This window comes from Notamacropus eugenii, chromosome 1, assembly GCF_028372415.1.
Source record: "Notamacropus eugenii isolate mMacEug1 chromosome 1, mMacEug1.pri_v2, whole genome shotgun sequence".
Taxonomy (NCBI): Eukaryota; Metazoa; Chordata; class Mammalia; order Diprotodontia; family Macropodidae; genus Notamacropus; species Notamacropus eugenii.
In genome coordinates, this window is record NC_092872.1 from 282,827,779 (window position 1) to 282,853,020 (window position 25,242).

A 25,242-nucleotide genomic window follows, 5' to 3' on the forward strand; every position below is an offset into this window, starting at 1 on the left:
CCCAACACATTGGATTTGTGTTTCACTATAACTGGCCTGGCAAGATGCATCTGTTCTGTAGGAGAGGAAATCTTCAGAGGACAGTGACCCCTCCTTCCTCTCCCCTCATCACTGCTCCCCCCAACACTTCTAGAGTAGTTCATTGTTTGGTTGATCCAATGGAATCCCACAAAGAACAAAATTCAATTATAAAGCAAACATTGATGGCAATTCCCTTGGTATCAGAGTTTTATGGCTTCTTGTCCCTTCTTTACACCTTATATCTTTGTGTGAACTGCCTTGGGCCTTGAGAAATGAAGGACTTGCCCAAAGTCCCCTTGTGGCAAAAGCTGAACTTGAACCCAGAACTTTCTTCTCAGAGTCTTGGCAGTCTCACCACTAGCCCTCTCTGCCTCTCACTTATTGTACTTCCAAATTTCTCTGTACTTGTATGTATGTGACTGATATTATGGGTTACTCCAAAAGTTACTCATAAGAACTTTGGAATTTCCAAGAAACCCTGGGGCCCCTGATGACTCATATTTACATGTGTAATCCTTACAAGGCAGGTGTCATTATTAACCACATATCACAGATGAAGAAAATAGACAAGTGCTTTGTCCAGGGTTATACATCTAGTAAGTGGTTGAGGCCACATTTGAGCTTGGGTCTTCCTACCTCGAGGCCCAGAGCTCCATCTGCTCCCCTCCTCAGTGCCCCCTAAGCAAGGCAGAGTGATCTGACCAGGTTTAGCCAACTCTTTAGCGAAGTTAAGATCCTGGACCAGGTCCTAGATTTAGAGCTAGAAGAGGCATTGGAGGGCATTGAGACCAACTCCCTCACTTTACAGATCAAGAAACTGAGGCACAAAACAGTTTGGTGATTTTCCCAAGACCCCACAGAAATGGAGTTCTGATTCTGAACCTGGTGCCCTATGTGATCTCTCTTCATTGGGCATATAACCCATCATTTGGTCTTTTGGATAGACTCTCTAGTTGCCTCTTTGGGGGAATAGGGGGCATTCCCTTGCTCCTTCCCTCATACCTCAGAACCCACACAAGATGCTTGAACCACTTGGGGTTAACCTGCCATTACCTTCCCCCACCCTCCCCACCACTTGAGATCAGAGATTATTTCATTCTTTGTACTTGTACTCTGATGCCCAGCAGTGCCTGATGCACACACAGTAGGTGCTTCATGAATACTTGTTGACAGAACTTTTCCTTCTGTCCCTGTCTTCTCTTCCTCTTAATAACAACACCAAATATTTAGATGAGCTTCAAGGCTCCTAAAGTATTCTTTGTCTGTCAATCAACCAACAGCGATCTAGAGATCAATGACTAGGGGCCAGGCACAGTGCTAGGTACTGGAAATAAGCCAAAGGGATGGCATCATGTCTACTGGCAAGGAGATTATTTTCTAATGATGGAGGACATGGGAACTTCTTAAAGCACAGGGATCACAACTATAAAGCTATCAAATCCAGATACCCAAGTAACCATGAGACTGCTGGGGAGGGAGGGTGCTGCCATTGTGGGACCACACTAGGCTTCCTGCCAAAGAACTGAATCTTAAAAGAAGCCCAAGGCAAGAAGGGAGGACCTTCCAGACACAGGGTGGGCTGTGCAAAGATGTGGATGTGAGAGATGGACTGGCATGTGTGAGGAACAGAGGACAGGGGTTTGGATTCCAGAGGGTCCGAGTTGGAGAGCCAGGGAGGAGAGGGATAGAGTAGCGACCAATGGGGCTGGAAAGCTGGGAGAGGCCCACAGTGCAAACGGTAAAAGATAAACAGGTGAGAAGACATTTTACCTACAGTCAGTCGTTGAGGATGATTAAGAGAATCACATGGTCAAATCTGTATTTAGGGAAAATCGCTTTGGCAACAGCCTGAAGCACACCATGTAGCATCCACAGGAGAAATTTTACCCCACTAGTCTGTGGATCTATCTCTCTAAGACCAAGGAGACGTGGAAAACACCACATTGAAGAGTCTGTCAGTCAGTGATGGGAAAATCAAAGATGCCAATAGCTACACCTCCTTGGGACAGACACTAAAAATGGCTTCCTGCACAAGCTCCAGAAGATAAGACATCCCTGCAGGATGCAGGGGGCAGAGAGAGGATCACCCCAGCTTCTGGATGTCACTCTCTATGGACTGTGGGTCTGAAGCAGCTGGGCCAAGGGTAGCCACAGGTGGGAACAAGTTAGTGACCAGGCAGAAGGCATTGGGAGAAAAGGTGGTGCTTTCTGGCATAGATGGTGATTGTCACATAGAGAGTCAGATTCGGACTTGATCGAATAGCTGAACTCTAAGAAAAGCTAAGAAGTATCTGGAGAATTGATACATGACAGTTCTGTGCTATTAAACATTTCAATCAATTCTGTGTGTAAGTGGGTTTGTCTAGAGCATGCCCAGACCTTCTCATGTGGAGGCACTGGAGAAGAAACTCCTCTGGGTATCTCTGCTGGGCGGGATGCCTGCACTGTCCCTCTTGTCATCCTGCCTTCCAAGATCCCCAGGGCTCAAACTCTGGAGTCCAGTAGAGATTGCTGCCTTTCTATGGAAGAGAAAAGAGCAAACAAAGGAGGACAAAAAGCAGAAACCCACCACCCCAGGCTCATTTCTGGGAAAAAGGAAGGCATTCTCTTTTCTGGTACCATTCATAGTGTCTGCACTGTGAGGGAACCACACTTACTGCCTGGACACAGTAAAGAGACTGTCCCAATTCCACCAGCTTAAAGCCACAGCCTGATCCTATGGAATGGCCCCCATTTGAGACTGGGACCCGAAAGGCAAGGCAAGGCAACAAGCATTGACCAAGTGCCTACCAGGAGCTAGGCACTGTGCTGAGAACTTGGGTTACAAAGAAAGGCAAAAACAATTCCTACCCTCAAGAACGGAGATGATATACAAACCACTATGTACACATGGGATATAACAGGATAAGGTGCAGGTAAGCTCAGAGGGAAGGCACTAATATTCAGCAGACCTGGAAAGAGTTTCAGGTAGGATATTAACTGAGACTTAAAGGAAGTAAGTCAAGCCAGGAGGGAGGGATGCGGAAGGAGGCATCCAGACATGGAGGAGAGCTGGTGAAAATGCATCAAGGCAGAATATGGCTCGTCTTGGGCAATGAACAGTAGGGAAGTGCTCACTGGCTCACAGAGGATGTAGAGGTGAATAAAGAAGACTGGAAAGGTTGTACAGGACCTTGTGAGCCAAAAAGAGGGTTTTACATTTGCTCCTGAAGGATACATAAGGAGCCACTGGAGTTTATTGAGGGGGAGATGACAAGGTTAGACTCATGTTTTAGGAGAATCACTTTAGTGGCCAAATGGAGGACAAATAGGAATGAGGAGAGACCTGAGGCAGCCAGATACCTGCCCCCAACAGCTACAATAGTAGAGCAGGTTGAGGGGGATGACATTCTAGACCAGGGTGGGGGCAGCATTGGAGGATGAAAGGGGGTGTATTGGAGAGATGTTACAAAGGTAGAATTGTCAGGACTTGAGGAAAGATGTTAGAGAAATAACAGGACTTGGCAGCTGATTGACTGTGGGGGGTGAGAGGGGACTGGGCTGGTGTTTCCATCAGAGAGGTTGGGAATGATGCTGTGCTGAAAAGAGGGCCTGGCCAGATCATGCATTGAGAATTGACAGTTTAGCACACTGAGGCAGTCAAGAGGAGGCAGTAAGGCACAGTGGAAAGGATCCTAAACTCAGAATCATGGGACCGGAGTTCCAGTTCTGACTGTTACTTCCTCACCAGCATAACATTGGACTGGTTAGGTCCCCTGCCCCCCATGAGCCTTGATTTCCTCATCTCTAAACTTAGACAACCTCTGAGGACCCTCTCAGCTCTGCAAAGTTTTTCTCTGACCCTTTCAAGAGCACCCTTTCTACTGCCAACAGAAGCCCACCTTCAGCTTTGAAATGCTCTGTGTTTGCACCTTCTTCCTCAGGCAGTGAGTCATATGAATCTGCTGTGTGCTGGCTAAAGGTTTTGCTTTCTAATTTGAAAAAAAAAAAGACAGAAAGAAAGAGTGAGAGAGAATCCTCCACGCAGCTTCTTCTTGTGCTCTGAATACCCATTCATTTTTAGCATTTTGGAACAAGATAAAAGGAAGGGCTGGTGTTTTCCCCAGGCCTTTCATGGCTCTGAATGCCTCAATCAAGTTTCTTCTGAAGCTTTTCTGGGTGAGGGAAATTGGCCTGGGCTATAGCAGTAAAGCCCAACTGCACCTTGAACCCTCCATCTTTCCTAGCTTGGATGTTTTCTGTTCAGGAGGTAGAGAAGTCCAGGCAGCTGGTGCTTCTGTTGAATTGAGGTCTCTCTTGTTTTGTCAAATAAAAACAGTCTCAAGACACATGTATGTACAGATATACATTTTTAAAGCCTGTTGGATAAGAGCAAAAACCAAAAAGCAAACCAACGTCCTGTGCACAAAGAACTATGCCCAGGGCCACAGAAGACACATACGCTGCTCAGAATCATCATAGCAAGCCTATGTGAAACAGAACCAAGTTCTAGAGGCATGGGCTCAAGCTGGAAGAGCCCTCGAAGGCCTCCAATCCTCAGCCCCCGTTTATGGATGAAATAAATGAGGGAGGCCCAGAGAACTTCAGAGACTTTCCCAAGATCACCGGTACAATTTAAATCCAGCTCCTTTCACTCCAGCGGTAGGACTGTATGTCTACTATTTCATAGCATCCCTGCCTCCTCCTCCTCCTCAGATGTTCAATGCTTTAAAGTATACATGTGAGGGGGAAGGGAAGACAACTTCAAAAAGAAACATCTCATGGATCTTCTTTGAAACTCCCAGATTCATCAGCTCCATGGGCTGCTCCCCCAAAGTGAGCCTGCTGAGGGGCAGATAGGGAGACGCCCACCTGGCCCACTGCCTCCCCCAGGCGTGATGAGCCATTCAGGCAGATGAGCCAAGCTGACTAAATGGAGCCGGACTGATCGTCCATCTGTCCAGAAATGCTTCCCTGGCCCCTGTCAATAGAAGAGATGCAGCATTCCTCTCCCCCGCCTCAGTTCAAGAGACCCTGATGGATAAGTCCTCCATTAGAAGTCCCCAAGCCTGAGCTGGCACACGATTTGCAAGTTGTCTCCTCCATGGGAGAGCAGGGGCTGTCCTGGCCTTTCTTTGTATTCTCAGAACTTAGCACAGGGCCTGGCACATAGTAGGTGGTAACTAACCCACTGATGTTTTTTATTTCATTTACCCTCTGCCAGGTCTTGACTGAAACTGATCTCTGGACTTGGGGCCTTTTTCCTTCCCTTTCACCCACTTTTAAAAGTCCCCTTCACATTCTTCCTCCTCCAGGAAGTCCACTTTGATCTCTTGAGAGAGGGGTGAGGAAGATGAGACCTTTCAGACCTGATTTCTCTTTGTTTGTATTTCTCTGATGCAGCAATCGGGGAATGCTTGGTCTTAGGGTTATCTTGCCCCCCTGTGAAAGTGTGGGCTCTGTGTGGGCAGGAGCCAAGCTTTACCTAAGCTGTGCCCAGGACTAAGCACACAGTAGGTGCTCAAGAGATGTATGTTGAATGGTCTGGCATTTGCTAGCTGGGTGGCCTTGGAATAGTCACTTAATTTCTCCTCAAATCATTTTTTTCATTGTAAAATGGAGATAATAAGAGCACCAGGGTTGTGAAAGGATCAAAAGTTTGTACATGACAAACTGAAGACTATTGTACAATGGAGGCTGCTGCTACTGCTACTACTACTTACTACAACTACTACCACCACCACCACCACCACTACCACCACCACCACTACTACTACTATCTCAAATGGCTGTTCTAAATATCAACTGAGGAACCGTAGGTGAAAATCCTTTCAGAAATACAGAGTTCCTTACAAAGTAAGTATTAACAATAGTAATGGTATTAGTCTGGTTACCACCATGGACCTGAGAAGGCCCAACCAGTGAACATTTATTAAATACCTACTGAATACCAGGGAGGTGCCATGGTGGTGCATGCCAAGGAGAGCTGACCTGAAAGTCAGAAAGACCAAGGTTCCAACCTCACCTCCAACAGTTGCTCTGTGTGACTGTGGGCAAGTCAAGAGACCTCTCCAGGCCACGTCAGCTCCTGAGGTTATGGGTCACTACAACCCTGCTTGAGGAGAGGGAGTCCTCAGCACTGGTAGAATCTAAAGAATCGGCTGAAAAGTGGCAGCAACTGCTTTGGGGGCTAGAGATACAGTGAAACCAGCCTGTCCTCAAGGTGCTTCTAGTCTACCAAGGGGAAATAACACATTGACAGATAAGTAAATAGAAGATATGGACAAAGCACACATATATGATTATTTTGGGGGGATTCACTAACAATTTAAAAGAGCAGTCTCCCCAGACAAGCTGCTCTGCCAGATGTTTGGGAGGCTTGCCACTTTCTCTATCTGCAGGATGGGGGCATTCATGTTACTGAGTTTAGATGACCTTTAGAGGTAGAAGAATTATTACCCCAGGAGTTTGAATACTGATCTAACAACTTAATGGCAAATGAGGCAGGCTTGTACTTTGGGGGACCAAGCAGTCAAGGGAAAAGGATGTGGTGCTACCAGCTGGCCCTTCCTAGGATCCTCGGATAAAGTACACATGCCCAAGGTGAGCCTGGCACTGGCTGGCTGCACATGATGCCCACTGTCCCTCTTCTACCCCAACCAGAGATCTGGATTCCTACATTCCTGTACATCTCTTTTGTGGCATCTCTCCATCATAGACATTGTCAGTCATCCTAGTTGAATGTCACAGCATGGAACATTACAGACAAGCAGAAGGTTTTTTTCCTCCTCTGCCTCGGTTCCTCTGCCCACCAAGGATGAGTCTGTGTGCCCATTGCTAAAGCCCTACATTGCTTCATCCTTTCACTAACTCTGGGACCTTAGATAAGTCATTTCCCTTCTTGGAGCATCAACTTCCTCATCTACAAAATATTGATTAGGTTGGACTAGATTTAAATCAAGTCTGCACAGATTTCTATGAAGGGAGTGGTGTTCAAACAAGAGCCAACCAATTTCTGACCTGCCCTTCAGGGCCTTCCAGTCTTTGGGCTGCAGACACAGCATGGATCCAAGGTCATTCAGGAGAGATGCAGCACTAACAGCTAGAGGAAGGGGTGAAGGCTTCCTGGCAGGGGTGGATCCTAGATTGACATTCCAAGGCAAAGGCTCAGAGGTAGGATGAACTGTTCTAGTAAGGGGTAGATGAACACTAGGATCCTGTCTCATGCTAACATTCTAAGATATAAAACTGGGTTTTTTATGGCCTTTGTTGTTGTTCAGTCTTTTTTTCAGTTGTGTCTGACTCTCCATGATCCCCATTTGGTCTTTTCTCAGCAGAGATCCTGGACTGGTTGGCCATTGCCATTGCCTTCCCCAGTTCATTTGACAGATGAGGAAACTGAGGCAAACAGGGTGAAGTGACTTGCCTAGGGTCACCCAGCTAGTCAGTGTCTGAGACCAGATTTGAACTCAGAAAGAGGAATTTTCTGAACTTCAGGCCCAACTCTCTATCTGCTGCACCACCTAGCTGCCCTTCCTCAGCTGAAAAATGTAGAAAAATTATACATCCCAGGGTGACCGTGAAGATCAAATGAGACCATATTTGTAAGGCGTCTAGCACTGTGTCAGGCATGGAGTAAGTGTTTAATAAATGCTTCCTTCCTTCCTTTCTTCTTACAAAGACCAACCCGAAGATACCTGAGTATTCGACCAACAGCCTGTTCTGGATCTGGAGCATGATGATGAACAAAATGCTTGCTCACGTTGCCCAGACACAGGATCAGTCAATACCAGTTTAAGAACAAAATCTCTAATAGATGTGACTGTGCTGAAGATGTGATTTTGCAGGGATAGAATGAAATCTTTTCAAAATAAAGAGACTTGGCAGAAGAAATCAAAGCCATGCAGAAACCAGTAGAGATCCAGCCTCCTGTCTCTTACTCCTTTCAGTGAGCCAAGGAGAGATGAGCCTGCGTCACTTTTACTCAGTTGCAAAAAAACCAAAATGAAACAATCACGTTGTCCATCTACACAACAGTTTGCTAAACATTCTACAAAAATAATTGGCCAGAACTTTGTCCCAGCACTGTTTCTGAGTTGCAGCCGGTATACAGATTATCAGAAAAAAGCAATGATAATAATGATCCATGTGGCCCAGTGGATAGAGAGCTGAACTTGGATCCAGGAAGACCCAGGTCCAAAGCCTGCCTTTCTAGTAGCCTGGCGCATGCCTCTGGGCAGGCCCTGAACTTCAGGGCTCCAGGCCAGTCAGATGTCAAACTCAAATAGATATTGGTCTCTGACAGTTGCCACTGACTTAGAAAATCACCAACTAACATTATTTATGTTGCATTTTTATTTTCTTAAACATTTCTCCATTATATTTTCATCCAGCTGGGGCCCAGTGTTACCTGCCTAGAGTTTCACACCTCTGTTCAAGACCATTCTCTCAGAGTATAAGTCATAGGGACATGCCTTGGTAGGGAGAGTTCCTGATCCAAGAATTCCCTCTATCAATCAAAGACATTTCAGGTGCCATCCCTTCCACTAAACACATTCATCACCATCACAATCCACCTGTAAGCAAGTTGACCTCAACAATGTATCTTTTCCCAATAACTTCCCAAAGTAAGTAACACAAATATGTTCCCATTTTGTAGATAAGGAAGCTGAGGCTCATAAGGGGAAAGTGTGTTGCTTAAGAAAGATTCCATAAATGTCCCCCAATTAGCTCTGGTGCCTTAAAAAAAACAATCTAGTCCAGCTTTCTTCAAAATTTTTTAAATGAAGGTTAAAAAGAAAATTTAGGTAGAAATACCTGATTATTTTTTTATCACCATGCACTTTAGAAACTGCTCAAGCCTTTAGAGTCACAGGACTTGGAGCTAGAAGTGACGAGATGGATGTTTATCAGGTATCAACCATGTGCCAGATTCTGTACCAGGGGACAGAGTGACAACAGTGAGAGCTCCTGCCCTCATTCCAACAATGAGGGGGATCCTACAGGATGTGTGTGTACAGAAGGAAATCCAGTCATACAACCTCATTTCATGAACAGGGTGCTAAGAGCTGGGGTGAATCCAGAGGCCTGCTATAGGAACAACCACTGGAAATCTACTTAGAAGGAGCTGGGGTGCTCCAAAGCATGATGTGGGGATGGAGCCCTCTCCAGACATGTGAGATCCCCGTGCAAAGTCATGGAGGTGGGAAATTGATTGCCTGGATAAGAATAGCTGGAGAATAAGTAGACTAGAATAGAAAATTTATCAGATGAGGATGGGGGGTAGTGATCAGGTAGGGTTTAAAATTCTGAGTGGAGGAGTTTGTATTTTATCCTTAGGACCATCTAGAATCATCAGAGGTCTAGTCATTTTTTTTGCAGTTCTCTGGGTGGGAAACCATATAACCCAGACTGAAGTAAAGGACCTTCCTAACTTAAGAGTCTTGAGCTCCTTCCACACAGCCCTGCCAGGACCATCAAGGCAGCCACCAGAAGTCTCCCTGTGTGTGGAATGTGGCAGAGCCACTTGGTCCTAAGTGAAGAGAGGTTGCTGGCAGAGGCCTGCCAGAGTCAGGCAGCCAGCTGATGAGCTGATGGGGTCCAAGTTCAATCATTGCTTGGGATCTGCAATAGGATTTTTTTTATTCCATACAGATGCCTTTCTCCCATTAAAACTAATAGGAGTCATGTGCCAGAGTTGAGATACATGTGATTTTCCAGATTTTTCCAAAAATAAAGCACAAAGAAGGAAAACATATGTGTTTTTCCCCCCTATTTAGGACTTTAAAAATGAAAAGCAGTTGCTCCGCCCCCTGAATCTTGCTAAAAAGACTAAAGGGGTCTTCTCAATGTAGTAATAACTGACAAGTGTGATTATCCATCTCCCCCTCTCTTCTCTTCCCATTAAAGAGTCTGAGATCTTAGGGCTTACTCAGGCCCACCCAGTGGAAGATCTCCTACCTTGTCAGCAATGTACCCTGTGCAGGATCAGAAATTTGCTCATCAGAATTTTTCAGTGGTCTTTGATTCTTATTTAACTAAATAGTTGCATTCCAGCAAAGTGAACAGAGCGCCAATTTCTGTTAACAGAATGCCCAGCTCCACTTGAGAATCATGAACAGGTTCTCCTGGGGGAAAATGTAGCCCTGAATGGAACAATCTCAAAGTTAAGAATGTGGAGATCCATTTAAAGAGAAAAAAAAATAATTTTCTGCTAAAACATTAATAGTGTTATTCAAAATGTGGATACTATCAGCCTCAATTTGGTTTGGTTTGTTTTGGAGAGAAAATGATGAAAAGACCACAGAAATTGTGCTGGGGGGAGCATCCAGGGGTCTACTGTGAAAGGTACAGATGTGCAGAGAAGGAGCCCAGGAAACCAGAAATTAGTCTTCTTGGTCGAGTATAAGTGCAAGTTATAGAGTGGAAGAGCTCAGTTCCTTGAAGACCGAGAGAGAGAGACAGACAGACAGACAGAGAGACAGAGAGAGAGAGAGAGACAGAGACAGAGAGACAGAGAAAGAGAAAGACAGAGAGACAGAGAGAGAAAGAAGAAGGAGGAGGAAGAGAGGGAGGGAAGGAGGAAGAAAAGGGGGAGGAGGTAAGGAGGAGACTTTTAATGATTCTGTGACCTACTCATTTGTTCAACTCACCTATATTTCTTGTCTCCCCCTCACCCCTTCCATTGCTGAACTCAGCCATCTGTATGGTGGGCATGGTCAATGAATGTTTATGATCAGGAAGGAGGGGGTAAGAAAAGACAAAAAGAATAAAGAAGGGAAGGTAGGAAGGAAATGATGCACAGAAAATGATCAATAACATTTCAAATTCTAATCAAAGCAATTCTCAAAGGACAAGATGGAATTTCTGCCATTTTCATTAGGTTCGCTCCCTGTTTCACAAAAGGTGTCATTCTTTAAGCTTTTGTCTTCAGGTAGAGTATCTTTGATTGTTTTACTCTTCCAATTTTCTATCCACACAACTCTATCTAAAAAAATCCCTTTCTGATATTATAGACCTTATCTTTTTAGACATTGTCATTACACCTACTTATATAGGTGTATATAAATAATATTAGATCCTTCTATTAATGAAATTTCAAGTGCAGGATGGACTGCCTGACCTTGACATTTACTCGATCTTGAAAGAATATAATGGGCAACTAGGTGACACAGTAGATAGAGCACAGAGCCTGGAGTCAGGAAGACTCATCATCTTGAGTTCAAATCTGGCCTCAGACACTTCCTAGCTGTGTAACCCTGGGCAAGTTACTTTACCCTGTTTGTCCCAGTTCCTCATCTGTAAAATGAGCTGGTGAAGGACATGATGGACCACTCCAGCATTTCTGCCGAGAAAACCCCAAATGGGGTCACAGAGAGTCAGACACAACTGAAATGACTGAACAATAAAATTCTTGAAAAGGAAATCCTGGCCTTTATAGTTCATGTTTGTTTAGCAATTAATGCCAACTTGCCCTAATATTTGTTGGGACATACAGATAAGAGTTTAACTTGCCAGGAACTAAGGTCAGTAAGTTCTTAAAATCTTCATGCTGAGACATGGTGAACATTCCATGTTTCAATGTATTGAGCACTCTATCCTAAAGTCAAGTCAACAAGTATTTATGAAGCATCTACTCTGTTCCAGGAATTGTGCTAAACCTTGAAGATAAGAAGGGCAAAGACAACCAAAAACAGCTCCTCCTCTCAAGAAGATCACATCTTGCGAGGAGAAAACATTCAAACCACTATGTACAATCCATGTACAGGTGGAATTGGGAGTAGTCACAGAGGGAAGGCGTGAAGATAGAAGAAGACTGAGAAAAAAATTGTAGAAAGTGAAACTTTAGCTGAGCCTTGAAGGCTGCCAGATCAGCCAAGAGGCAGAGGTAAAGAGCAAGAAAATTCCAGGCTTGGGGCCCAGTCAATGGAAATGATCAGAATTGGGAGATGGAAGGTTATGTAAGGGACAGCAAGAAGACCAAGGTCATTTGCAGAGTAACATGTGCTGACCAGATAGAAAGAAGGGAACTCTATCACTTCATACCAGGAGCATGAGGGTCATAGAATGCCAGCCCATACTCCAAAAAGTCTTAGAAGGAACTGTCTGGCTAGGATCATAAACTTCTTTGCTTTTGAATTCTGTCAAATGCATTCTTTTAAGTAAAAAGAAGGACCAGTCTGTTTAATGTCTAGATAGACCAGAGAAATAGGTTGTCTAGAGGTACTTGAGTTCAAAACAATTTACTGAGAGCATATTAGGTCCCAGGTGATGGTGATAAAAGGGAACCAATCCAAAATAGTCCCTGCCCTCAAGGAACTTCTATTCTATCAGTAGAAATAACTCCTAAGCCATTAAGTATACATAAAGCAATTTCAAGAAGAAAGTATTGGCAAATGCCGAGCTCAGTTATGGCTCCATAAAGGATGTGGCTGATGAGTTGTGTTTGGAAGGAATTCACAGGTTCTGTGATTTGTTACCTTTTTCAATGACAGATTTTTTCATTTATAAAACAAAGGACTTTGATCATATGATCTCTAAGCTACCTTTCTGTCTCTAAAACAGAATTGTCCCATGATTAAGTGACTTTGGAGTAACAAGATTATTAGAGGCTAGGATTGATTCAATAATGCCATCCCCTCCTATCCAAGGTGAATACTGAAGCTGAGATGTCTTTTATTCACAGAATGTTCCACTTGGAGGGGACCCAAGAGGTCAGTAAATGTCAGATGGTTTGACAGCTCCCAAGACATATCATAAAAGGAAACTAGGGATTCTGCGAGGCAGAAGTTAGATAGAACAGTCTAGGCATGGAGACCATGCACAGAAGGCATGTCCTCACTGCTTTCGATTTAAGGCAATTTTCCCAATGGTTGGTGCAGGCCAGTTTTATGAGCCATGCTCAAGTGACAGCATCATCTCCTGGGGTCATTAACTATAACCAGCTGCTAAGGATGGGTTTTGGAGTAGATAAATAAAACTGTGTAGGGTCCTTAGCCAGGTGAATCTCTGCAGCTGCTGGGAAAATTGTTCCTGTGAAAAAGCAGGTAGGAATGGTAAATATTTGGTTTTCAGGTTTCTTAAGTGTAGTCACTTGGTTTAGAATGGGGAAACAACAATCCTGAATAATCTATCATTTTGTTGTTCAGTCATTTCAGTCATGCTCAATTTTTTGTGATCTTATTTGGGGTTTTTTTTGGCAGAAATACTGGAATGATTTGTCATTTCCTTCTGTGGATCATTTTATAGATGAGGAAACCAAGGCAAACAGGGTGAAATGACTTGCCTAGGGTCACCCAGCTAGTCAGTGTCTGAGGCTGGATTTGAACTCAGGAAGATGAGTATTCTCTGACTCCAGACCTGTCTCTGTGCCCACTGCACCACCTACATCACTATGATATATAGTGACACATGGTACTTAAGAGTCCAGGGCCAATTTAGAGCTATATGTCTGCCAGTTAAAGACACATAAAAAACAATTCCTGTCCTCATGTTGTTGGACATCTGGCTGGCATGTTCAGAACAAAGTAGTACCAGCTGGTCATTGCCAAGTGTCAAGTTAGGTGCATTGCTTGTGAAGCAGGTGCATCCTTCAAAAGAAAGCATCTGCTCTATACTGAGCACGCAGACTGCCCCCTCTCCAATGTGCGCACAGACACACACACACGCACGCAGAAACACAAACGATGCACACACACACTCGCACGCCCCTTAGATTCAGACTTCTCTACTCAAGAACAACTTTAGCTCGGTTACAGAGTCTTCAGTCGAGGGGCAGGCTCTGAGGATCATGTTCTAATGAAAAGCCCGCCACATGTTCCACATCCTTTTTCATTCCTTTCCCCACAGATCACAGACCGAAACCTTCAGCACTGACCTCATCAAGAGGCTCACGAGGAAAGGCAGACGTTTCCCTTTGCATAAATTAGTTCTGCTATGAAACAATCAGAGATCTTGAGTCTGATAAAAATCAACCTACCAAGAGCTCATGCAGAGGGAAGTGATACGAACCTCTCAGACCAAGGGCCATTCCCCAAGAAAGACTACGTCAAAAGATGTGAAGAGATAGCTCTTAGAAGAAGAAATGTGAATGATTAACCTCCATGAAAAAAAATGCCCCCAATCACCAACAATGAGAGAATGCAAATCACATCACTGGAGTTCCATGTCATAACCAGAAAACTGGTGAAAATGCTAAAAACGCAAACAGCCTGTGCTAGAGGGGATTGTGGGCAAGCAGTCATATTGCTACAGTATTGGTGAGGCTGCCTGCTAGCTGCTCTAATCATTTGGGGCTTCAGATTTCTCATCCCTAAAAGGAATTAGATAAGGGGTTAGATGAGACCATTTCTGAGGTCCTTTCCTAACAACTACAAATGGCCTCTAAGGTTAGATTGTGTCTGAGAATGGTGCTAGGGGTTGGATCCAAAGGTCCCCCTAAGCTGGAGCTCACAGTCTAGCAGGGGATAAGACACAAACCCAAGATTCCATAGTGAAGGAAAAGTGGTGGAGTAGAAGGAGGCACTGGCTGTATGACCACTGTTGGTCCCTCTGAAACTGGTGGACAGGAACGTTAATAACCTGCAGTGTGTGGGACTCACAAGGCAGTGGCGAGGATCATGGGGAACCGTTTTCTTTGGCCCCAGAGGGCAGAACTTGGAGCTGTGGGTACAAATGGGAAAGAGGTCCATCCAAGGTTGGTGGAAAGGCAAAATTCCTAACAAATCGGTGCCATCCCCAAATGCAGTGTTTTGCACTTACGCAGCAATTTAAATGCCTACTCAGTGCCCAGCATTGTGCTAGGCACTGGAGGACACAGAGATAAGGATAGAATAGCTCTTTCCTTCAAAGAATATGCAGTCCACTGGAGAAAATAATACATACAAATTGAAGCTTATGCAAAGAACACACAAGGTTGTTTTGATGGGGAGGCACCAGTAGCTGGGAGTGGGGTGGGGGGAGATTAGGGAAATGTTCCCATAGGATGTAGTTTTTGAGCTGAGGAAACTAGGGGCCAAGGTGAAGGGGGAACACCTGGAAGTCCTGGAGGCTAGCCTGTACAAAGGCACAGAGATGGTAGATAGAATATTGTGTGAGACAGCCAGAAGGTTAAAGTGACTGAACCAAAAGTGTGAGTAAAAAGATGTGGACAGGTGCAAATGTAGGCTGAAGCCAGATTCAGGGGGGCTTTAAATGCCAAGCAGGGCACTGACAGGGGGCTAGTTAACTCTAGAGACAATGGGAAGCCATTGGAGGGATGTGTGTGTGTGTGTGTGTGTGTGTGTGTGTGTGTGTATGTGCAGTGCCCATGCTGACACAGACAGACCCATGCTTTGGGAATACCATTTTAGCAGCACGGTAAAGGACAGATTAAAGAAGGGGGAGACTGGGTTCAGCAAAACCAATTAAGATGATATTGCAAGAGGAGAGGGGTGATGAGTGCCTGGGCTAGGGCAATGGCCTCTGAGATCTCTTCCAACTCTGAGATTGTGTGAAAACAGTAAGGTGTTCTGCCCACACCTCCTCTCCAAAGCCTGTCCATTCTCGGTAATTCTCCAATGCCTTTAATGTTTTATCAAAGCATTTGGAGATTTTCCACACCATAGTCATTCCTCTACAGAACTCTCTCATAACAAATTAAAGGCAGTTAAATACTTGGCACAGTCGTGGACTTTGATGGCACAGACAGCATTTCACACCCGCAGGCACCACCTCACTACCAAGAGGAGAGGAAGAAGTTTCATGAGCTATCTTCCATCAAGCCAACTTTCCCCGAAAGGTCTCTCTACCACTGCCTTTTCCTTTCTTCCAAATGACTGTGTGGGACAAAGTTACACAGAAATTGAGGGTTCCCTTCACCTGTAGCCCATGTTCTATCTTTTATGAAGGACTGCCAGTCACCTAGAGTGAAAGTCACCCTTCAATCCCCAATCACCCTTGATGGAAAGATCTCAGTTTTCTAATATTTAGAACTAAGACTGTGCCCACTTGTGCCCATTTCCTTCACTTTAGCCATGTCTTGTTTCATTTGGCTGACATGAGGAAGTGAACCAGCCACCCTTAGTGGGAGTTAGAACACCCAAAATACTGATAAGTTGTTGGTAATTTGGGCAGAGAGAAGTCACTGTTCCTGAAGAAATGGAAATTCCCATTTGTTTATACATTGGGGAATTTTGGGGGGTTTTATAAAAGATCCTAGAAACTGCGTTAGGACTATTTAGAAAAGGCTAAAAGAGGCACAGAAAATTATGAAACTTATTTAAAAGTACATAAGTAAAAATTTTAAAACTTCGAAGTATATTTTCCTACAATGTATTTCATCCTGTTTGCTTTCAGCTCAATTGTATTTTGTCACCTGGAGGATGTCAGATATTACAAACACAAGCTATCGATCAGGTCTCTGGTCTACACAGAAGAAAGGGAGCCCAAATCAAAGGGTTTAAAAATCATTTCCATCAGGTATGAATTAAGTAATTTTCCTCTTTTTTCCTACCACCTACCTTATTCTTAGGAATCTTACATAGCAATACACAGTTCCCTGGTGAAAAAGTGTTTCAGGTGGAAAATATGAAAAGGAGACTAAAGAGAGAAGTTTAAAGGGAGTCCAAAGCACCTGAACACATAAGCCCTGGGCTTTGTTAGGTCATCGGAGGCATGTCTGGTTCACAGTTTCCCTGGGTGCCCTGGACACGGTGGAGTAACCCAAGCAGAAAACAGACTTGAGCAGGCCAATACTCTGGCCCCCAGGATCGCAGACAGATAAATAGAGGTCATCCCCCACACCTAAAATGCCTTCTGTACTAGTCTCTACTGACAAGAACCCTCCTCCAAAGTTTAGCTCAGGTGCTACCACCTACATGTGGTCTTTCCTCACCTCCCCAGCAGAAATGCTCTTTCCCCTTAAAACTGCTATATATCACTTTGTACATATGTGGTACAAAGTTTTCCATCAAGGTATCTCATATTTCCCCAGTAAAATAAATCTAAGCTCCTTGAGGGTAAGGGCAGTTTTCTTTGTCATCTTTGTAACCCCAGCACTTAATAGGTATCTAATAAATGCCTGTTGAAACTCTGGGGTTTCATTTCACATGCTACAAATTGGCAAAAAATAACAAAGACAGGAAGTCAATGTTGGTGAGATAATGGGACGATAGGCACACTAGTGTATTTTTTAGGAAATTGTGAATCAGTATAACCATTTCAGAGAACAATTTGGAATTGTGCAAATAAAGTAATTAAATGCCCATCCCCTTGGATTTTACTATAAGGCTTATTCCCCAAAAAGGTCATTGATAAGAAGAAAGTCTCCACATATACCAAAATACCTAAAGCAGCACTTTTTTGTGACAGCAAAAAATTAGAAATAAAATAGATGCCCATCACTTGAGACATGGCTAAAGAAATTATGATACATGGGTGTGATGGAAGATTATTACATTATAAAAAATTAACAAATATGATAAAACATATAGAAAGATTTCCATGAATTGATTCACAGTGGGATAAACAGAACCAAGAAAACAATATGTAAATGGAAAGAATTACTACAAAACAACCAAGATGATTCTTGAAAGATTACAAAATTGTGAAGAACAAACCTGGCTCCAAAAAAGAGATGAGATGACACCCCCAGCCCACCCCACCCCTTTGTAGGGCCACAAGTGTGATACATTGCACATATCTTTAGACTTTTTGGATGTATTGATCAAAATATTATTTTTAATATTACTTGTTATATGGGATGGCTCTCTAAAAGAGGAAAAGTGAGGTATATTAGGGAATTTTTTGATGATTAAAAGAATTCCAAAAGATATCAATAAAAATTTATTAAATTTATTAAATAATTAAATTAATAAAATTTATTTTTAAAAACTGATACTGTTTAGGGTTATTGATGAATTTAGTAAGCTTGTGAATATCAATATAGCTGAATCATTGACATCTATGTCTGTCTACCTAAAGATAAAATTCCAGAGTTGGGAAGGACTTTGGTGGTCATCTCTTCCTGCCCCAACTTTGACCTCATACTGAGACTCAGGAACAGCCAGGGTCTCATGGCTAGCCAATGGCAAAACCAAGAGAAGTACTCCAGTATCCTACATAAAGCAGGAAGGCAGTGACTCTGCAATCATAGGATCCTAGCTTTAGAACTGGGAAGGAGTCAGTCTTCAGGACTGCAAGATTAGCACTCTACTCATAGTCTCTTGGTGAGATTCACAGGTACAATATAAAGGAATTTCATTTTCCCTCTGGAGTGAGAACAGCTTCCATGGTGAAATAGGGAACCACTTTCCTCCATTAGTTCATATATACAAAAACATGCAAAGGTTTGGCAGAGATCTCTTTTCCATTTACACAAATGTTCCTTCTTTTGTAATGAGCAATTTTAATGAAATCTACTCTAAAATTCTTAGTCTACCAGCAAAATGCAAATGAAACTCACCAAAAGTGAGAAAAAGGTGTGTGTAATCCAACTTCTGAATAAATCACCAAGATAATTAAAATATTCCCTAAGGTATAATCCCATGTTTCTCTCCATAGAGGGTGGGAGTGGGTGGGGGAATCTGAAACATTAAAAGGAAACTCAGCTACCATGGTAAGGAAGGGAACATAGGGAAACAAAGCTTTGAAGGAAAAGGACAATAAGTAATACTAAAATTAATATGTTTCCAAGCCCATAAAAGGGAATAGACCAAAGATTATTATAAACATTATAAACTAAGGCATTTGGGACCAATGGACCCAGAGTCAGGAAGATGAGTTCAAATCTGACTTTGTATACTTCTTAACTGTGTGATCTTTGGCAAACCACTTAATTTTTATCTGCCTCAGTTTTCTCACATGTAAAATGGGGATAATAATAGCACCCACCTCCTAGGGTTGTTGTGGCAATAAAATGGGACAATATTTAGAAAGTGTTTTGCAAACCTGAACACACTATGTAAATGCTAGCTATTATTATCATAAATGAAACCACATAATAGGGAGGATATGGGTTCAAAGCACCATCTCTAAACCACCCTGGTTGTGTGATCATGGGCAAGTCACTAAACTTCTCAGTAATCAGCTCAATAATACCATAAATTACAGAATAGCTGCCTTGTGGGATGGTTTCAGAAAAACCTGGGAAGACTTCTATGAACTGATGCAAAGTAAAGTGGACAGAACGAAGAAAACAGTGTACACAGTAACAGCAATATTTTAATGATCCACTGTGAAACACTTGGCTACTCTGATCAATACAATGATCCAAGACAATTCCAAAGGTCCCATGATGAAAAATGCTATCTGTCTCCAGAGAGAGAATTGATGAACTCTGCATGCAGAAGGAAGCTTTTTTTTCCCACTTTATTTTTCCTGCTTTTTTTTTTTTTTTTGCACCATGGCGAATATGTTAATAATAGTTAAACCTATAGGACATGATGAAGGCATTGAGAAGAGTGTGTAGAGGGAAATGGGAGGAAGACTCAGGACAGAATCTTGGGGCACATCCAGTTAGGGGGCATGGTATGGCAGATAAGTCATCAAAGGAGATGGAGGAATAGTCACTCATATGATGAGAACCAGCAGGGACTATTATCACTAAAGCCCAGAGAGGAGAGTATTTAGGATGAAAGTGTGATCAACAATTTCAACAGCTGTGGAGAGGTCAAAAAGGATGAGGATGGGGAATAGACCTGAAGATTTGGAAATTCAGAGGTTGTTGGTAACTTTGGAGAGAACTATTTCAATTTTGTCTTAGAAATGAGCCAACTGATGCCAGTGGAGGTTAAGGTACTTAGTCAGGGTCATGTAGCTGGTAAATAACAAAGGAAGGATTTGACAGCAGTCACCTCACCAATGAAATTTCAAGTATGCCCCCCTCCCTGCTTACATGGTAATAAATTAATGAAAATGTGAACAGCTAATAAGCATAGTAGTTTATATAGATGCCTAAGGTTAAGTTTCTAATAAAAAAAGTTAGAAAAAGTTAACCTAAGCAAACTGACTAGGAAATTATTTTCTTTAAAAAAGAAGAAAACAGCGTAAGACTGAATCTGCATGTTTATTGATGTGCCTGTCCTTTGCCAAGGGCATTTGAAGTTGGGTTGTGTTCATTTCTCAAGATTCTTCAACATAAAGTATGACAAATGCAAACGTTTATGAATCACTGTCATAAAACTTGGTTTTTCAGAATTAATTGGGTCAAGCTTAAATAAGCAATAAAAAAGAATCAGATTTATTTTTGGAATTTTGCTCCAATAATAACCAAGGTAACATACTTGGCTTGTCTCATTTCTTGAAAAATAAGGAAGAGGTGGATTCACCACTGGCAAACTGACAGCTAACCCCATTTCCTCTCTTGTCAATAGGTCTATAGAATTCTTATACCTTGCATTGGATGCCACGGGAAAAAATTGTCTGCATCTTCATAAAATGTCTCCAAGCATTCACCACACATACCCTTGTCAAACTTAATTATGTTTTCAAACATTTCTAGGGCATATTATCAGTTCAAAGTGTTTTACAATCAGTTTTATTACTTAATAAAGCTTTTAATGGAGAAAAGTTGTACAGTAAAATTATTACACATATGCAGCTTTTAAATTTTTACTACCGTTATCTTTACATAATATTCCCAAGCACAAGGAAAGTAACTTGTTTTGAGGTCCTCCAAATTCAAAGCTTCAAAACAAGAGTTTACAGATGGGAAGCAAGGCAGATAAGTCTCTGTTCTAACCCTTCAAGGCCATGGACACAGCTCAGGCAGGTCATGCTCCTTGGGCAGAACCAGAATGACCTAGCTTCAGAAAGAGGAGCTCCAGCTGATACCCAAAGCCAAGTCCAGCCAGAACCCCGCTAACAAGAGAATAGGGAAGGAAAGCCGCAAATGGCTTCTCAGTTCTCTGGTCCCCCATTGGTGCATGTATACCTCTTCCCCTCCTGAGCCAAAAAAGAATCATGCTCATTATTTAGACGTTATTATTGCAGCAGCACTAATGCTAATCACTTCTGTTTCCATGATGCTTTAAGATTTGCAAAGGACTTTTCTATCCATTATCCAAGAATCTGTCCCCCTTCCTTCAAGACACATCCAACCCTTCTCTGCCTGAGCAGAATATTCTCCAGCGGCTGAAAAAAATTCATAGGGTCACAGACTTAGAATGAGAAGGCATCTTAGGAGCCAAGTCCATCTTCCTCATTTTATAGATGAGGCATTGTGTGGTTTAGTGTAACACAGCTAGTGAGTGTCTGATGCAGGAAGTGAACCCAGGTCTTCCTGGGAAGCCCAGGGTCTCATCCACTATACCGCATTTCTCTTCAACTCATCACCAGGTGGCCAACCTCTGTGTGATGAGCTCCTTGAATATAATCAGTCTGATTCTTGGATAACAGATGCCCACTCCTTTGCCAAATCCAAACACTAAACTTTTCCACATTGCTAATTTCTGACAGAGCTTGCCATCTGCTGGCATCATTTTTGGGAATCCAGGGCTTTCCCCCACTCCATGACATGATGCAGGAAAAAGTCAAGAGAAAGAAAAGTTGAAATCAATGATTTCTTTTTTTAAAAAATCATCAATCATGGCTGGTGTTTCTGTGCCCCAGCTTCTACATCTGGCCTCCATGATTATATGGCTAATGGAAGAATGTCCCCCATTCAGATTCTTCTTCCACAAAGCCAGATGTGTTGTCTCCCTAGCACCAGGCAGCCAGATGGTAGACTGAACATTACCTTTCTCATACACATGTTCAATTTGGTATCAACCCAGCTCCCAACACTTTGTTTAGGTCTATTGTTTTGGCCATACTGTTGACATTCAAGAATTATTTTTTGATGTAAAAACCATGGGAGAGCACTAGGCTTTAACCTCCAATGCTGGTATCGTTTTTTGACTATAAAATAAGAACTTAGCTGTTTAAAGAGTCATTGGACTCTGAAAAAAAGTGTATTCTATAGAGCCACCCATGGTGCAATGGTTGGCCGGAATGAGCATGTACTTGGATTGGACCAAAGGGGAACCAATGTGCCCACCACTTACCTGCTGCATAGCTCCAGCCTGGGATGTGAATGGACAGCTTATTGGAGTGGCTAATGGTGTGGTACAAGGCCATACTGTCTCCTTTCATCTTCCCCACTGTTAAGTGATTTGTTCCTTTCCCAGTATCTGAAACTTCTAGGTTTCCCAGGGGAGGTGTGCTGCTCCAAGGACATGGGTAATTCCCTGAAGAGATTCTGTGCCAAGGTGCATTTTCCTTTAGACAGTTATCTTTGAGGTCTGTGTCCCAAGCCATTGGGGACCTATTCTCATTTTGTTCTGCATGCTTCTGGCTTGGTGGATTGTCTCCCATCTTTTCTTCCTCTGTATTAGCCATGCGATCTACTCCATCTGGTGTTAATCCATGAGAATTACAGTTCAGGTTGAGGGACAGAACGGATCTGTGCATTTTGGAGCCTGTGATGGGAGATGGGTCAAGAGGTATGTTAAGAGATCTGTCTAAGTAATGGACAGTGTTTGCACATGGCTGAGACACTTGCAGGTGAACACAGGAGCTAAACAAAAGAGGAGCTTTCTCTCCATGACTTGGGATGGCTGGAGGGACCATCACATTCTCCTTATTTTCAGGGTTCAAAATCCAGCATGGATGACCTTCACATAACTGCCTGTGAGATTCAGAAGCCTTGAATGGAGTTGCCAACCCATTCATGGAGCCCTCATGACTATTTAAGAGATTTTGGGGAGGTTCTGCTTCCTGAGCACTGGCCAAAGCTGTTTTGTCCATGAATCTTGCCTCAGTCTCACACTTGGAGCACAGGGGGTCAACAGTAGTGCCCCACATCAGGGTGTTGACCGGAGGAGCAACTCGCCTGGCTGTGATGGTGATGGAGGAAAACCCTTTTCTTGGGTTAGGATCCTGATTTCCCCCTTGGGGAGGCAGTTTGGTTCCAGATCCAGCCTCCTTGGAGGATGTTTTGATTCCCATTCTGCCAGGAAGCAGGGAGAAAGCTTGGTCAATGTTAGTTGGACTGTGACCAGCCACAGACTGGTTCATAGGATGAATTTCAGGCTGAACGATCATGCGCTGCCCTGGCAAGGCTAGGGCATTCTTCTGCAATCTACGTTCATCAATCAACTGGGAAATGAGGAGGGATGAAATCATCTTTGTTTTCTGGGATGCCAGAGTCTCCTGCAAATGAAGAGAGATCCAGATTATTATTTGAACCCTTCCCTGGAATATGTGCCCTGAATACTCCTTTCCTAAGCTAGGATGATGCCCAAGAGCATCATTCCAACATTAACCTCCATGAAACACCTCTCCTGTCTTTTTTCTGCCCCAGAAATAACAAGGGCCTGGAATCCTCTCTCCTAAATGTTGGAAAGAGTTTTTTGGGGGAGAAATTCAGTACCCATTCCCTAACCACGAACCTGACAGATTAACTGACTTTCTCAGCTGGGCAGATGGTCTTGGGTTTGTTTAATGAAGTCTGTGTCAGCATTGATTGTCAAACTCCAACCTCCAGCACCTCAGCCTGTAGACATACCAGTGTTGATATCCTGCAGTATTAAAATGTTTCTACCTGGATGCAAAGGGAGAAGTGACTGAAGTGAGTAGATCATGATTCTGTGTTAAGTTGGTGTGTGGAAGTCAGCTCAGCACTTCTGCCCAGACAGGTCTGCTCTGGTGATAAAGAGTTCCCTTCACCCCCATGCCTACCCCTTCCTCCAAAGGTCCAGGGAAACATGGACATAATGTTGCATCCTGGGTTTCCAGTCTCATTCCCTAGCCAGATTTCCATTGCTTAGCATCTCCAGAATCTCTAGCTTCTGTAGAAACTCAAGGCAACCAATGAGCAGGAGTGATTGACGATAGCTGAGCCTAATTTTTTCTGACCCAAACAATTATATTATCTATCAGGTTAGATGATGAATGGTTTGCTCTGACAAGACAAATACAGTGTGCTCCAGCAAAATGAGTGGTTGCAGAAGGAGAGATTTTGGGTCTGTCTATTTTAATGATATACAGATGATGGGCTGTATTATACTTTTAATCAATGGATGGTATCTTCTGGGGCTCAGTGTGCTGGTATGGCTTAGAGGAAGCCCTGGGATTGTTCTGTTGAATCCCTAGCCTGGCCTAGGCAGGCCAACTAAGAGGAGGCAGCCCCCTAGCCTCCTTATTTGAACTTGTTTATTCTGTTTACCTAGAAAACAATGGAGAGGGGTATGTGAGAAGCCAACCCTGCCACCTCCATTTCTGGCATGCCCACTACACACAGCCCTGTTTTCACATTCATTACACTATTTTCTTATAAAGCTCTGTATGTAACTATCCACCATCCAAATTATGGAGCTGAATTTATTGACCACCCACTAAGTGCAGAGATGCTTGCCTCAGGAAGCTAGAAGGGATGACTGGTGGATGGCATGCAGAACCGGCAAAAACCAGACAGGCAGAAGGGCATATCACAGTCGGCACTTTTTGGAGGAGGAGGATTATGAAGTGAGCTTACATACTTATGGTGATGTTGTTCGAAAAGCCAAGGGGAAGAGGAAAGAGGGGTGAGCTGCCAGTGAGAGGGCCAGCATTCAAATCCCTGCCCTGCCACTTACTGAAGCCTTCAGACATCCTTAGCTGAATGAAGTACTATCTCCTAGACAGGGTCTTTCTTGATTCTTAATTGTTGGTACAAGCTACTCCATATGAAGTGGGGGCATCCATCAGGAGCCAGAAGGGACCTCCTAGGCCAACTCCCTCAGGGAAGTCAGCTGGCTTGTCCAAAGCTACACAACTAGCAAGTGTAAGGTATGGGAATCAATCTCAGGCTCCCTGACTAGAAACCCAGTATAGCTCATTGAGTAATCATAATGACTAACATTTATAGAGCATTTTAAGATGTACAAAGCACTGTACATACATTTTCTCATTTGATCCTCACAACCACCTCTGGGAAATAGATATTATTATAATACACAGTTGAGGAAACTGAAGCAGGCAGAAATGAGGTGACTTCCCCAGAATCATATAGCTGGAAAGTGTATGAGGCTGGATTTGAACTTCATATCTCCCTGCAATGGATAGAATGTTGGGCCTGGAGTCAGGAAGACTCACCTTCCTAAGTTCAAATCTGCCTTCAGACACTTACTATGTGACTTTAAACAAGTCACTTCACCCTATTTGCCTCAGTTTCCTCATCTGTAAAATAAGCAGGAGAAGGAAATGACAAACCACTCCAATATCTCTGCCAAGAAAACCCCAAAT

The 25,242-nt window shown here is 43.3% G+C and overlaps 1 protein-coding gene across 4 annotated transcripts in view; it reads right to left on the reverse strand.

Moving 5' to 3' along the window:
- C1H10orf90 (chromosome 1 C10orf90 homolog) overlaps nucleotides 1-25,242 on the reverse strand; it is a 140,459-nt gene that overhangs the window by 57,799 nt on the left and 57,418 nt on the right. For 3 of the 4 annotated variants that reach the window (XM_072629051.1, XM_072629052.1, XM_072629054.1), the window contains exon 3: nucleotides 22,023-23,169. In XM_072629051.1, the coding sequence (XP_072485152.1) occupies nucleotides 22,023-23,169 (1,147 nt within the window). Of the gene's footprint in view, nucleotides 1-22,022; nucleotides 23,170-23,408; nucleotides 23,561-25,242 lie in introns of all 4 variants that reach the window. The other variant, XM_072629053.1, reaches the window with a different exon arrangement.